This window comes from Acanthopagrus latus, chromosome 14 (assembly GCF_904848185.1).
Source record: "Acanthopagrus latus isolate v.2019 chromosome 14, fAcaLat1.1, whole genome shotgun sequence".
Taxonomy (NCBI): domain Eukaryota; kingdom Metazoa; phylum Chordata; class Actinopteri; order Spariformes; family Sparidae; genus Acanthopagrus; species Acanthopagrus latus.
Genome location: NC_051052.1, coordinates 4049608 through 4065725, shown reverse-complemented (window position 1 = coordinate 4065725; position 16118 = coordinate 4049608). Strand labels below are relative to the sequence as shown.

At 42.6% G+C, this 16118-nt stretch overlaps 1 protein-coding gene across 1 annotated transcript; it reads left to right on the top strand.

The window, feature by feature from the left end:
• Window positions 1-2332: 2332 nt before the first annotated feature.
• Window positions 2333-15678, top strand: adm2a (adrenomedullin 2a). Its single transcript, XM_037122237.1, has 3 exons — window positions 2333-2801; window positions 3156-3448; window positions 11534-15678. Exons 2-3 carry the CDS (start codon window positions 3351-3353, stop codon window positions 11940-11942), a joined length of 507 nt encoding a protein of 168 aa, XP_036978132.1. The 5' UTR covers window positions 2333-2801; window positions 3156-3350; the 3' UTR covers window positions 11943-15678.
• Window positions 15679-16118: the final 440 nt, after the last annotated feature.

The following is a 16118-nucleotide window of genomic DNA, read 5'->3' as shown; positions in this document are numbered from 1 at the left end:
ACTGTCGGCAAAGGGCAAGATGCAATATTCAGTGTGAATGAATCAACCCAAACCCTGATCCCTAAAGTCAAAGGGCAAAACCACATCACCTGACAACACTGCTTGCCATGTTTCATCATGTGTGAGTTCCACAGATACAAAAATGAGGGTGATGAATTGATGGCACGAATAGGCTCGTGAAAACAAAGGGGAAACCGAAGACTCGCAGGGCTCTTTCATTACAACCAAACCTGGATTAGTGTGTCGATGGCAGGTCATGCTGCGGCACTAACTCTGATGGTATTACGACTACTGAGAAACTCCAACGGACGATCAAAGAGCGGCCCGCGCAGAGGCGAGCTGCAAGATGATAGCAGCAAGGGCGAGAAGTTGGCAACGCTCACTGACGATTCTGTCTGAGTGAATATCCCTCTCGCAACACTTGGCGTTGCGCGCCAGGAAAGGATCACGTCGCCGGAGCACATTAGGGCCGTTGGCAATAATCCTACGGTACAACACACATAATTGTGAGAAATTCATGATTCGTGCAGCATTTTCTCACTTCAGCGCTCTCGGGTTGAATTACTTCTGACGCCCTTCCTTCTTAGCTTGAAAGTGAACCTGCGGATGTGGAAACTGGACTCTTTGCTTCGGCTGCAAGCGCAAAGTTTCAGGACTGCAGGATTTAGAGCCAGTTGCGCTTCCAGTGTATTACGGTTACATTCGACTCAGTGTGCATAAGACTTTTTGAGAGAAACAAAACAAAAATAAAAACAAAAGTAATCTTTTCCCAGGGTTCAAAGGTGGGCAAGGGCCATACAAGGGGGGTGGAGGAAGTAGGAGGAAAGTAGGAAAAAGGCAACTCTCCCCCTCGGCATTATGTCCTTTTAAGTTCCGTATCAATGTGACCCAGTTTCAATCATTCTCATCCACTCCAGTGCATCTGGTGCTGTTCTCACCTTGTCTGTCCATCTGCTCTGTGTGTGTGTGTGTGCGCGCTATAATTGTATAATGCAGTAATCACTGGTGTGTGCGTCAACAGGTGTCACAGCTGATGTGATGTGCAACTTTGTTTGTATTCCACAGATTGTGCATGAAAAATATTTTTCATCCAAAGGTTTTCAGTCATGTTTTTTTTTCTTTTTCTTTTAAATTCTGCAGAAAGTGGTGCAAAACGACCCTCTGTTTTTCTTTCTTTTTTTTTTTCTAAAGATCACGTGGTGTTTATTTTTCGGAGCGCTGGATGTTTAGCTCTGCGACTCTAATGGAATAATAATATGTACACAAGAGGCACAACCTTGGGGCTGTTTATTCCAAGTTGAAAATCAAGCCTTCGCATCTGCTGCATGTACAGTTCTCGGTGGCGGTCCTATTGATGTGTACGCCTGACATGATTTCTGCATCGGCAAAAAAGGAAGAAAAAAAAATAACAAACATTACATCCCTGCATTCCTCGTGGAGCGCGGTCTGACTCGCTGGACGGGCAGCGACTTTCCAGTGTTTCGTGGAGGGCGTTCACTCGACTGTTGACAACCTGCTCAACGCGCTTTCCTGGAAAATAAATGTTGTGTAACCACGTTTGAGCCGGGATAAAGTGTATGCATTACGACCGTGTCGCTACTTCAGTCAATCAAGTACAAAAGGAAGGAGGGAACTTGGCCATGGTACAAAAACCCTCACTAATGGGATTAAATACGCTGCATAGGATTCATCTGAGTCACTAAACACGGTTGTAATATACACGTTCAGACCTGTGCCTCCTCATTTCCACTGAGGAGACACGATTCAAAGACATAAAGTCACTGAGTCACAGTTGGGTAATACCTTTATTTCTGAATGATAAACACTGCAACTTCCTTTTAAGTGGCGATAAGAATGTGTGAAAGGAAACGTTCAGCTCAAGAAAACTGATGGTGTGACTTGACGAAAGGTGCTGGGGAATCCTGCGAGGGCTCCAGCATATCTGCCTGACACACTTGGCTGACGGCGACGATAAGAGATGGGAGGTGGGCTTCGGCTGAAAGACGGGCTGCCCGAGAAATTCACCAAAATCGGGTTAATTTCCAGAGAACGAACGCGGCACGTCAAGATAACTGAGCAGTGGTGCATTTACGGCATTGTTCGCCTCCTGAGTTTGTAGCCTGCTGTTTCTGTGGTGCCCAGGTTGTGACCTCACACTGACCTTTCATGTATCTTATGTCAATTTATGCCTCATACTGTATCACTACAGTTTATTATTTATTATTTAAGATGATATTCAAAATAGCCCTACACTGCTGTGCTGCTTAAAAGTGAATTTACATCACCTATCAATATTTCACGCGCACATTGTATGATGTCAGTGCAATATATCTGTAATACTCAGACTTTCAAGGCTTATTTTATAGTAAACCTGGCACCCTCTTGGGTTTATATCAGTAACCTGATATGGAGCTTGCAGCTGTTATGTGAATTTATAGTTCATTCATATCCTAAAGAATACCAAATCAATAGTCATTCAGTTGCCATAAAGCACGTACAAGCAAGAGTGTTTCCTGCAGGATTTTTTTTTCTTTTTATGGTTTCCAGTCACATCAGCATGTAAGTTTCCCAGCCTGGTGATGTGACAGCACCTTTGCCTCCGGAGTTGCCCACCTTCACGAGTCAGCCGTGGAACTCCGCCCACTCTTACTCACTATTTAAATCCACAATGTCAGCAGGCGCTCAGCTTCACACTGGAAAACTTGATCTTGACCAGCAACACGTTTGGATCCATGGGAGGGAAAAAAACAACCCGTGCTTACAACTAAAGACAGATCCTGAGCTGGGAAATTAGCAAGGAGGTAAGACTGCTCTTTACTTCTGCTGTGAGCATTCATAGAATGGAAGAGTTTTTACCAAAAAAAAAAAAAAAAAAAAAAAAGTATTTGAATACTGGGAGGAGGTTGCATTTTTGGGACATTTTCAGAAAAAAGAAAAAGATCTGGTGTATAAGCACAAGTGTTGAGAACAGAGGAAAAATCCACTGGGCATTTTAGTTCAGCCTCTATAGTGAGAAGTGGCTCATTCATTGAAGGGTATTAATGAATGCAAAGTGGAGTAAAGTCCTGAGGCGCACGTTCAAAGGCTCTTATCTGTCCCGGTGGTATGTTAACAACAGGTTGATTGATCATTTGTTTCTTCTGCTTTGTCCACAGCTTTCATCTCCACTGCCAAGTTTGGATATAAAAGAAAAAAAAACCCAGCATCAACCCTTTTCTGGATCATCTTCCACTTTATCATTATTATCATTTTTTTTTTCTCCCACTCTTGGGATTTCAACTTCGCCCCGTCCGTGTGGTCGCCCCCCCTCTTTTCCAGAGAGGGTGCGAAGTGAAAAAGTTGGCCCGGAGATGCGGTCCCTTCTCCCGCTTACTGTGTATTGCATCAGCCTGGTTTCCCTCCAGCAGCTGCTGGCACTGCCGGCAGAGGAGCGTCCCGACAGGAACAGGTAGGACGCGCTGCTAACTTTGTTTTAGCTTTAAGACGCGCTACTGGCTTCTGATTGGCTGGATCGGATCCCTAAAATTAACAGATAAAAGCACCTGGTCCCGCCGTTCACATCAACGTTACCGCGCGACTCTGCACTGAACGGCCACCAAAACCTGCTTGGTAGGGGCTTAAAGCGCAATATTATATTTATTTTTGCATATGAATTTAATACTCTAACGTTATTAGATAATAACGATGTGTTGAACATGTTTTTTCCTTGTAACAGTAGTCTTTCATGTGTAAATACATCAGTTAGTTATAAAGTTTTTGTTTTAAGCTAGCTGACATTTTCCTAGCTTCAAATTGATTAGCATTTGAGTCTTTGCCAGTGGAACGTGGCATTGTTTAAACACTTTAAGATATATTTGCATTCACACAGCTTTCACTGTTTGCTCTAACTCATTGAGTTCATTTTTTGTTGACTTTATTAAGTTAGTCAGTGTGGCTGGACCAAATCATTTAGCCCGTGTAACCTAAGCTATCTTCGGCGTCCTCTGTGTGTAAAAGTAAAATTGCCATGTTGTTGTGTCGGGGGAGATAAAAAAAGACTGCAAGGTCAAGTGCTCGGCCATGATACAGTGAAATCACTTTATCTCCCCTGGAGAGAAGCCCTGCTGGAGAACGAGTCTGCTGTGGAAGAACTGACAGTGTTAGGTTTTGCTAGCTAGACTTTATTCAAATTACCATTATGGGCATTTAGACCAAACCCAACCAAACAAAAATCGGATTTTATTTCAAATTTATTTCCGAGTGACTTAGCCCAACAATGTTTGTAGCAGTAGTACGTTATTGTAGCTTTAATTTCAGTCATAGGATATCAATTTTTAAAGTAAAGTATAAAGTAACTGATCATGAGGCTATGCAGGTCAGAGTGTGAAGCCGGAATTGAAGTTTTAACTTTCCACATTTTACAGCAGATCTACATGCCAAATCTTCTCATGGGCATCGCTGATCCATTTTCTGTGAGCAATTCAAGCACTTCGAACATTTCACAAGATGATGATTCTCCCTTCTCTGCTTCTTCTCCCTCCACTTCTCAATCCCAGCAGCTGTCACATGAGCAACTGTTTATAGAGGTTTAGTTTGGTTTAATCTCCCCGTGATTCTGTACGGAAAACTGTTATTTCGGAGGTGGGAAAACCATTTGGTCTCCATGAATAGCCCGGCCAGAAATACCAGCACGGCTATTGTCAAGGACCTTGTTAGGAGCCGAGTGGCACCTGTAGTTTTCCACCCCTTAAGCACCGCATAAAACATTAGGCAACAGCATAACAACCAGTTAGATTACTTACAGTTCAACACACATACTGTACTGTTTACTGATGATGAATGAGGGAGGCCTGCCAGCGATGCAACATGAGAGAGGAGTTGCACAGTTGAAGAGCAGGGAGGAGTGTGGATGAGTTGGTGTGTGAACGCCCTCTTCTGGCAGATTGCGGGTCCACAGCCGCTGGCTCGGCGTCAGCCCTGGGAGGGAGGGAGACTCAGTGTCGGGTTGTGCGGGCCTTGGACAGAGACAAGCTTGAAGGCCTGCTCTGAGTCAGTCCTGTCTATGCTTCACCTTTACGATGTGACTGAACAAATAACATTTTGGCTGACAAGGAGTCTGCAGCTTATCCCATCTGATTGTGATACTGCTGAGATATCACTGGTGGTGTTGGGGACAGCTGCAGTGTTGTAGCAAGAACATTAACATTGTTTTCTTTTCCTTTCTCTTCTCTTCTTGCCGATTATTTTTGCCTTCGCATTTTTGAAAACCAGAGAGTTTGACAAGAAATAGGAAAGAGAGACCCCGCTCTGCTACATGAGAGCTGTGATTTGCAAGATGGGATAATTTCTCTTGCTCTAATTTTTTTTTTTACAGACTTATCAAAAGCTACACCATACTTGCGAGCCATACGTGGACAGGAAAGTAAAATGACTTAATATGACGTGGCAGGAATATAATCATATCAAGTCAAAAAGAAAATCAAAAATAATAATCTTGCAGATCAATTTGACAAAAAGGTCCCACATTAGTGATGGGCAGGTTGCTACAGTAGGCGCGAGTAAAGGAGGTTTGAAGAAAGCGCTTGACATCTAATACTGATTATATCAGTGTAAGAAGATCTGGGAGTGGAACTTTCCTCCAGGTGGCCATCTCTTGCATGTGTGTGTCAAAGTGTGTGTGTTCAGATGGTGAACACCTGCTGCAAAAACCTGGGGAGACGCTCCTGTATCCGCCGTCTGTTTGTGTTACTCCTACACTACACCTGCCCATTTACTATAATCCCCCATGATTCCCATCATTGTTTGAAAGTGTCAGGGCCATTACCAGCATAAGTCATTGCTTCGTTTGTTTCTCCCCTCCGTCTGAGAGAGACTGATGCTGCAGTTGATGTTTGTTTCTAATATTTTAGCCACTATTTTTTGCACATCTACCCTTATTCTTACAAACTATCAAGTTATACCAGAAAAAGGCAGAGCTCAAAATGACAGAAACAGGAACACCTTGACCTCCTTATCTTCATCAGTGTATTTGTAATGTTTTTACACACCTTTTGAGTAGCATATACCTGCTCACTGCTACTGCATGTTCGGACTGTTGACTCTGAGGAGAGTGTAGACATGTTGACTGAGGACAGCTTCACCAAGAGTTACTTCAGTTAAACCTTGAGCAACCAGTAGAAGTAATTCATACAGTGCTAAAGATATGATCCCTCACTGGCTTCCCAGCATAAACACAATTGCACTCATCCAAGTTAAAAGCAGCGTAGCTGGAGATTGAATCATGATTACAGTATTGTAACCACCAGCCGCGGTTTGTAACCGCCAAGGTTATGTTTTTGTTTTTACCCGTGTCTGTTTGTTTGTTGGTTGGTTTGTCAGCCGGAAATTTCACAAAAACTTCTGAACAGATCTCCTTCAAACTTGAATGGAGGATGGGCCTCAGAAAAGAACAGAACCTTTCAATGTTTGGTCCGGAAAAAGGGACAGATCCAGGAATAATCTGTCATTTTTCTTTTACATTTCGACATAAGGTGTTTTTCAACATTTTCGTTAATATTTTGGAATATTATATAATATTGCATTTTGATGAAAAATTGGTTAAAAAAATGAAGAGATATGGGCTCTAAGACTGCCTTTCTGGTTGAACATGTTACTCACGGAGGCTGTCTGGTTTGGGCGTAGTCTATACAAATGTCTTCGACAACACAGCGAGAGGTCTCCTCCCCCATCACTTTTACTGCTTCACAGTTCTCACTTTGCACATCTCTCATAAATGTCCTGTCTTGCTTTCATTAGGACAGTAAATTCTCTCTTTTCTCTTAACTACATAAAGCACATCCTGTTCTGTAACTGTCAGATACTGACCACATGATAATAACAGACACAACTTCTCAACATTTCTCTCTCCTGTTGGATGCAGAGTGTGTCTGAGCTCAGATGTCTTTCATTCCATCCCTGCTCTGTGGTGTCCATGTCATCCCGATGTGTCCTGATAAGGAAACGACCAGACTCTGCATAGGAAACAATGCGTGACGCTTGCTTTCAGAACAAGAAAAAAATTGCATGTTCATGGGATCACACGCAAGGCATACCCTTCATTGTCGTTTTACATAACATCTTGTGGGCTTTTTTTGTAAAGGAAAATAGCCGGGGGCCGCAGCCAAGCAATAAGTTAAATATGGCTTTAGCAGGCGAAGCCGCTTTACAATACAGATTCCAGAACTGGGAAGTGGCTCATTGCTTCGAGACGGAGGACATGTAAAGCTGATTTGCGGTCAAGCTTTCTTTACTCTGCCTGTGATTCGTCTGGACCACGGTACAATGACATGACAAGTCAGTCTGTGTATATGTTGTGGATGCAAGTTTGTTGGAACTTTTTCAAGGCCAAATAAAGTCATGTTTTTCCCCAAACTGCTCGTTAAATCATTAACCCACTCTTGTAGGCGTGGATTTGAACAGCGTGGAGTTCAGACGTCCAATGTAGATACTCTTAACATAATATTTACCTGAGAAACAGACTGAATTCATCTCACATGGGATGGCTTCCTGCCCTGTTGATGTGTGTCGAGCCACTCTGTGCATTCAGCCAGCTTTGGATCCATCCTCTTGATTTGCTATCTATGTTCTGAAATGTTTACACCTTACCTAGGAAGTATAGATCAGAAATATACATCTTGGAGAAGCACTTTTATGCTCCCAGAATGATTGAAACCACGGCTGCCTCCGCTGTGAATCATCTTAAGAGAGGCCTCTTCTCATATGTCTTCTGTAATTGCTTGTGTGTTCTAAACAGGAATTTTGGCTTGTGCTGCTCAGACATATATATGTATGATATAAACAGTTGTATGGCTCCATGGGAGTCAACCTGACCAAACCCAGACTGAAGTTGAGGAGGTTTGAGGAGAAGCTGCAACCAAGCAGGCAGAGAATTCCACTGTGGATTAATGGTTAAGACCTAAATTCCGCCCTCCATATCCGTAAAGAGCAGGTTTCCACTCCAACAGAAAGCCACTGCTCTAAGGAGGCATGAATGCACATGTATACTGTATATATATGTAAGAGGTAGCTTGTAGTTGGGGAGTGGATCAAAAGGCTTACGGGAAAACAAAGACGGTTTCTAAGAGGAGACAAAACTTGGTGTTTTCTGATGATGTGATTGCACGTGTTTTGTCTATTCGCATTGCAATAATTCAGTTTTAACAGCAACTATATATTTTTTTTAAATCGGCATACGGTCTCTCAGTGTCATTTGCTAGGTATACTAAGTCCAGTTTTGCTGGACACAACCCTTTGAGGAGGTTACGAAAGCAGAACTGTTCCCGATCAAGTTGGACCAGTGTTTCATGTGACATAAATCACCTTTCCTTTATTTTTGTCCTGCTTCCTGCTAACAACAGTCTCCCTACTGTTACCTACTGGGAGATTACCAATGAATGTGCCATATTTACTGCTGATTAAGGCTGCCCTGGGTAAGCTTCAGCCTGTAGTGTATCAGCAGCATGGTACCAGAGTTAGGGTTGTTTTTTATTTTAAGGGCACATGTATCAGGGTTGGTCAATGCCTTCCCAATTGGTGTATGACGTTGCCCACAGTGAAACATCGTGACAGACAATGACATCTCACACATGGGGAGACTCTACTTCCGGTTGGCTTAAAGGCAGCAATGTTGTGTGGTTAATACAAAAGAAAAGCCAAACAAGGCAGGACAAAGAGATCAGCTTGGCCTTTTGTTGAACTGTAAAACCTTTGAAATCATCTTTAGTCAAAAGAAATTTTTAGCCCGAAGCCCTTTAACCAAGACCACACTAGGTGTTAAAAACCATAGCAGGCTGAACAATTAAAGACAAAGTATCTTGGATATCTTTGATCGTTTGCCAATCATGGAGATCTCTATTAATTTCGAGTAGTGGGATTAAGCTCTTAGGAGCCAAATTAGCCTGTCTTGTGAAATGAAATGTAAAAGAGTTCTCTACTGCAAGTCTTTTTAAGGAGGATGTAACTGGAGCTGACTCCAGGCAGGCTGACTAAGGGTTTGGCTTTTCCCTCCATTACACATACTTTACATTTACATCAATTTCACTGTAGAAAATTACTTTGCAAACATTATCTGCCCTTTTTATCCTAACACTTCCAATGAGTATTCTCTGTGATTGTTGTTGCAGCACAGTTATGGGGTCCTTGTGGCCATCTACAAGCTGACACAGATGCCCTGATTAGCCACTTGGTTTCCAGCCAATTCGAGATTTAGATGCAGACATGCAAAGTCCAATCCTCAATGAGGTTTGGAAGGTTTGTGTTCGATCTTATGCGAGTTGTTAGGTTGACCTGGTCGAGAACAAAATGCAGACCTCTTTCTATGTCACTTCTCTGCTAGTTTAAGATGCTTAGTGACGTGCACCACATAAAGGTACTCAGGTAGGAATCTTGTAAACTTTGAATCCACCCCTTAATCCTTTTAAAAAACAGTGAAAGCACAATGCAGGTAGAAAAAAAAATACATTCAGAGATACACAACAAAATGCAGGGCCACCACTGCTGACACGTGACCACACGTGAACAGCTTTCCAGTGCAGTCAAATGCAACTTTCAATCTGCAGATCAGGTGGGTGTAACTTGGTGATGTGGCACCACGGCACACCAAGTCTGTCTTGGAAATAGTGCTTGTCTCTGTCTGTGGCCTGGCATTACTCAGCTATTTATTCAGCCACTGCCACTGTCAGACAGCAGGTCTCCTACAAGCTACCAGTCTTGTCAGCAGTGAGCAGGCAGCTGAACCGGCCGAAGAAACCAAAAGCTTCACATTTAACTGAGAGCTCCCACACCCACTACAGCACCATCTCCCATCTCAACCTCACCATGAGTGTCCACGGTGAAATGACACAAGTCAGCGTTTCACATCGGAATACATTTTATATAATTAGATCAGCTGTGGCCACTGCCTCTGAAAACATTGGGAAAATGTTACCAAATCTGATGCGGTGGAAGATTTTTTTCCTTTGACTCAGAAAAGCAAATGGCAGATATATTTGCCCTGATGCTGTTTTTAAACCTCATTACATTTATATCCGATTTCTCTCTGGCTGCCAGGGGTTACAGCTCTTTCCACTTCCCTACGACCTTCAGTGGTGGTCATGGGTCAACACTCAGGGACTTGAGTTGCACTGTGCTCTACAAACAGCAGTGACAGTTGAGCGAGGAGCTGCGGGTCCAGTTGCGAGAAGTGACTGTCTTTGACAAACAATGAACAGATGGCAAGCTGTTCGGCACTGTTTGTTGAATGGCCTGTACCCACTGGTCCACTGCACTGCAGAGCCTGAACGTCTTAACAGGTCATTTTGTCTGATGTGCTTTCTCAGAGCCCTGCCTTTTGTGAGTTATTTCAATTCAGCCAGCTTTTAAAGCTACAATATGTAACATTTCTGCATTGAAACGTCTAAAACAGACCAGGCCTTGATAGATTTGGTAAGTTGTGACGGTGTAAGTCACATCATCCCAAATGTTGCCGACAATGTTGAAACCCAGAGAAATCTGCTATTTTACACAAGGTAATGGCATGTTCTATTTGGTTGCCTGTCACTATGACTTCTGGGAGAGAGTCAGAGAGTGGGACGAAGTTGGCGATCGTGACTAAATTTAACATGAACACAACTTTAAAACATTACCTCATCTGTGAACTTATCTGTCTGAGTCACGCAGAGTTTGTTGAACATGATCCCACATCACTTATGTCTGGTTTTCTTTTCGATTCACAGTTTTTATCTCTCAGCTGACATTTAATGTTCCCCCTTGTTGAGCACCTCAGCACCACTCAGACATGGCTGGCCAGGCTAAATCTCCCATAGCTACCAGTGAATTCCAGCTTGGCATTAAAATGAAGCGAGGTGCGGGTCTTGATTGTGTAATGCCATAAGCAAGGCTGACTCAGGGCACATGTTGTTTGAGTCAACATGTGAGAGGCCATTAACTTTTTATGTGGTGCATTAAGAGATGGGCATGGTGTCCACGTGGATGGGTGTCAGTGCAGAGAGCCACGCTGTGTCCAGACAGCAGGCAAAAATGATTTGTTTATCAAAGCTGCTTTGTACGGCTAATCGGATTTCTGCAGAATTACTTGTACCCTTACAACATTAGTTGTTATAGTAACGATGCTGGCAGGTGTTTGTGTGACTAAAGTGCTTCTTTTTTTTCCTCTAATAAACTTTTCTATCCTTTTTACCCATGGTTGTAGCAATAACTGAGATATAGACATTTCTGTCTGAATATACAGTTTAATTAGCCATGCCAACTAAGAATTGCAATGTTGCAATGTCAGTCCACACCTTCGGTCCATACTGAATTGGAGAGATTGTCAATCAGTTCTGCCTTTTTTGCTCTGTTTATCTGCATTAAAGCCAAGTCTGCTCCTGTGATTTGATCTTATTTGTCCAGGCTCAAGCAGTCTCCTCCATTTTTTATCTCCAGTGGTGCATTTCTCATGTGCTTTAAATCCAAATAAATGATCAATACTCATACAACTTCTGGACAGCTTTTCACCTGATTTGTCTTTCCTTCTCAGGTTGGACCTCCTCCACAATCTTGATGACCAGAGAGGGGATAGAGCCTCAGCGTCAGGAAGCCAGACCCACATCACTGTCCCATCGCCAGTCCCCAGCCAATCCCCAAAATGGCTGCCTGGTTTTATGAGACACCAGCCGGCTTCAGGAGTGAGGACAGCCTCGGCAAGCCTGGCATGGGCACGACCTGCTGAGGCTTCACAGATCGAGAAGAGGGCACTGAGAGCTCGTCGCCATGCCCACTCAGGATCACGAGGTGGCCACCACCATGCCCAGCTGATGAGAGTGGGCTGCGTCTTGGGAACATGCCAAGTGCAGAACCTCAGCCATCGGCTCTATCAGCTCATTGGTCAGAGTGGCAGAGAAGACTCATCCCCCATCAACCCCAGAAGCCCCCATAGTTATGGATGAGTCGGTTTATACCCCCAAATCCCACAGCAAGTCTATCTATATATTCTTTTATTTATCTCTTTATGTGCTAGTGGTAGCTGTTGCATTAGAGTTGATGTAGTCCATTTGTTATCGATCTCAAAATGACAATTATACTCCTCTTAAATTGACTGTTGTGCGTCTCTTTATACTCACTGATGGATTTGAGGATTCAAATCATTTTTCAACTGATTGAATCTTCTTCAGTACCCCTCGTTTGAGTTCTCCATCCTGAGAACGCATTTTTGAAGGAAGTTCAAGTCTCGTCAAAGTCTTTTTGGTTCTCCCTCCTGAATGCCAAAAGAAGCCAAGAGGCCTCAGTTTGACGTCCTAATCCTGTTAATGTAAGAATGAAGGCTTGTCCTCAACACCATTCAATGGCCTGGCCCCGTCAGCCAACTGACCCCCCCCCACCTCCTCCAGAGGTGGTTATCCCGTGGCTCATTGATCAAACACTTAAGCCCTTAATGTGGATTTCAATGTGCACTCAGAGCCGGAATCCTGTCAAAACCAATGTATTCCCAAAGACAGCGAAAAACGACCCAATGAACCCTTTCACCTCTTTTTTGTTGCCCCCCTTTTGTCAAGTTTGGAACTCCCAGGTCGTTCCACAACTGCACATATAATTTCAATACAAACATCCCTGGAGCAGTCCACAAGCTTTCCATTGAACTGGGAATTCATCACACAGCGGGACTTTGTGTTTCAGGACCACAGTTTACATGAGAACCCAGCCGCAGCATCTTGGGTTACACCCGAGTTTAAGAACACTCTGGGTCAGGACTCTACTACATAAACTCTACGCTGAAAATGAAAAAGAAGAGGGGTCAGCATCCAGTGACTTGGAAGGAATCTACACAGAAACTGACCTCCCAAAGGATCAGTTTCAATGTTGCATTATAGTGGCCAAGACAGTAGGTGGCAAAGTGAACCTTAGAGCCATGAATCAGGGCTCCGGCGCACTGCTGCTGGCATTTTCCCCACGGGAGGCCAAGTCTGAAATATTAGCCCTTTCACGTGATTCATGAGTTCCCCTTGCAAGTCAGGACTCTGGGTGACAGCAGTTTAATAAACCTGACCTAATCACTTCAGTCATATGTCCCGCCTCAGCAGGGGAGTGGGGCCCTGAGCCTCCCATGATCTGCACATTCAACACTAATAAAGTGCAAGGCATGTGGCATCTACACATATACACAGATGGAGTCTTGCTGATATTAAGGGGTTGGTTCACCAAAAATACAAAGAAAAACCCAACAATCTACCCTTATTTCTGCGGCATATTTGGGGAAAAAAAAGAAAAGTTTTCTTGTTCTGTGAGGAGCACAGTCAAACGTCCATTCACCTTCCTGTAGAAATCTCAGACACATATCTTGGGCAAATAAAACCAAAAGCAACTTTGCTCAGGTAAGCCAGGAAATGGGGTGGGTTCTTATGCAATTTTGTTTGACCAACCCTTTAAATGGTTTTGTGCCAGAAACAAAACAAATCGGCTTTTTTTTTTTTTTTTTTTTTTTTTAAACAAAATAATCACACTGCTGATGCTTTATAGCAAGGGGTTAATCTAGTAAAGTTGAGTGATACATTTTAATTTCAATTTATTGTGAAAATAATCAGCAGATACATCGATAATGGAAATAGCAGCCCTATTCGAAAAAAGCCCTTTTATATAGAGAAATTAGCATTGTCTTGGAGTGTTCTTGCTCCCTTGTTTTGGGGCATCATCTTATACGATTAAGAAACAATAAAAGTTTTTTTTTTTTTTTTTACCCATACTTCACATGTTTGAAGGTCATTATGGGGCTCTCAATTCACCGGTAAAAATCAAAATCTGCTTATTAAATACCTGAGATAAAGTGACGAACGGTAATTTTGAGGAAGAATGAATGAATACAGGTCAACTATTTTCTGTAGGCAATGCTTGCCAACACATTATAGCATAAACATGATTCTGTTGCCGGCAGCAGCACCCTTGTTGTTCGCATGTGGTATGTTAAAATGGGTTTAAGTTAGTCCTGAGATGACGGCTTAAAGCTCGACTGTTACATTGCGGGTTTTCTAATGAGAGACCACAGTGACCAAAATGTTTGGTGTAAGAGTGCCCATATTCAAATATGTACTGGAAGCCTTAGTGGCAAATCAAAAATACATGCCCCGATGTTTCCTTCTCTCTAAATATGTCTGTCCCTGAAATGGTGGGCGGATGATGGACTGAGAATAACTGAGGTCAAGTCCTGCTCAACGAGCCTTAAACTAAAAAAAATGCAACTGTTGCTATAAAACACAATTATACTACATATTATTTACATACTTCAACACTTCTATTTCGAGACTTTACTATATGGTAGCCTGATCTTAGCTTGCAGAGAGTGGGTGTGTGTGATAGTAGGAATACAGTTTTCTGCTTTATGTGCACAGTCATTTAGATGAATTGTACAATCAGAGCAGTGTTGTAGCCTTTCTTATATTGCATTTCATTTTACAAATATGAAAGTTTGGTATTCCTATGAGCCTGATAGTTTATGTTCACCAAATACCTGGCAATACTTGACAAATCAAATGACTTTACAGGGTGATCTGCATCATATAATAATGTTTCCTTTCATATCTCAGTCTGTGTTGTGTTGATTTTACTCTGTGTCTCTATTGTTTCTAATCAACAGTTTCTTTTTATATTCAGACTTTCAGCCCCATCCTGGCTCTCTTCTCTCTTCTGTCTGTAATCATGGGGGCCTTGAGGTCAAAGGATAATAATCAGTGGTTCTTTAGTCTTGAATCTAATCTGTTCAAAGGCTTGCTGAGGTGAAACATGCCATTCTCTCCGCTGTAATAGAGCTAATCAGTGTCTCGTGACGGATCATTAAAAGGCTTTTCAAACGCTCTGAAACCCGGGTGGATCTCTCTGCTTTATAAAATGTACTAAGTCACCCACACACGCAGAAGGTTTGTGCGTATGTGTTTGAGCCGCTGTGCGTAGCCTAACAGGACACTTATCTCCTATGTTTGATCTGTGGTCTGGACCATTGTGCTCCCACTCTTTTTTTTTTGTTTTTTTTTGCGCAGTTTGTTTTTGTGACGTCAAGACGTGGCGTCACGTCAAGTTCTGTGAGCAAACTGCGCACGACCGCTAATACCTCCCCATAGAAACATCTAGAGCTTTCATGGCATTCTCTTGCAATGAGGAATGAGAGCAGACTTAACGTATGAAATGTTTCTGTTAGTTGTGTACGATAGAGTGGATGCAGGTAGATCTCATTAGGTTTATTTATGCCGATTTTTTTTTTTTTTCCATTTGAACGTCACATGATCTCCTTTAGGGTCACCGGAAAGCACTTTAACACAAACACACGTATTGATAGTTTCGTGAATTTCACTCATTATGATGAACTTGTGAAAAATTAGATGAGGTTTGTCTTTTAAATGTTGCATTTGAGATTGTCTTTGAAGATGTCAGTGCACTCCATGTGGCGTCAGGATGTCTGTGAACGTCGTGTGCACCTGTGAATAAATATATATATATTTAGCCAAACTATTTAAAGAAAGTTATGTATTTAAGTTATCTTTGTATGTTAATTTCTGTATGTCACCAAAGACTATTTATCTCATCTTTTCCACTGTTCCTCCAACATGACCTCAAGGTCAGAAAGGAGGTCTTAACTGTAGATTAAATGTTACTGTTTGATAATGTCATTCCCTCTGTAAAATAAAGAACTATACTGTAGTGTGATTGAGTATGGAGTATGATTTGAGAGTGTTTATGTGTGTACACCTCTTAAGGACATTAAGACATGACAGAAGCATGAGGCTTTCTAATTGGTTCCACTGTCTTTCATGTAACTGTGCCCTTGAGCAAAGTGTTCTGACCCAAATATCCCACGAAGAAGTCAATCATTACATGACAGAACTAACAAATCTAATGGAGGGCGGAGGGCAGTGTGAATGAAACATTGAGAAACATAATGAGGGCATGACAGCAGCCACGGTTACCGGTGAGGTAAGGTCTCATGACTGGACAGAGTTAATGAGTGACAGTGGGTTCGATCAGCTGCAGGCAAGCTATTGGTTAATCTCTCCTCCAGTAAAGGAGAGGAGAGGGATCTAAACCAATAGCAAACTGAATTTTGAACATGCGTCTTGGTGGCAAAGATGCTGTGGGAGCGG

Coding starts and splice junctions, on each gene's coding strand:
- adm2a (XM_037122237.1), top strand. CDS start 3,351: ATGCGGTCCCTTCTCCCGCTTACTGTGTATTGCATCAGCCTGGTTTCC. Junction 3,449..11,533: donor GAGCGTCCCGACAGGAACAG/GTAGGACGCGCT, acceptor TTTCCTTCTCAG/GTTGGACCTCCTCCACAATC.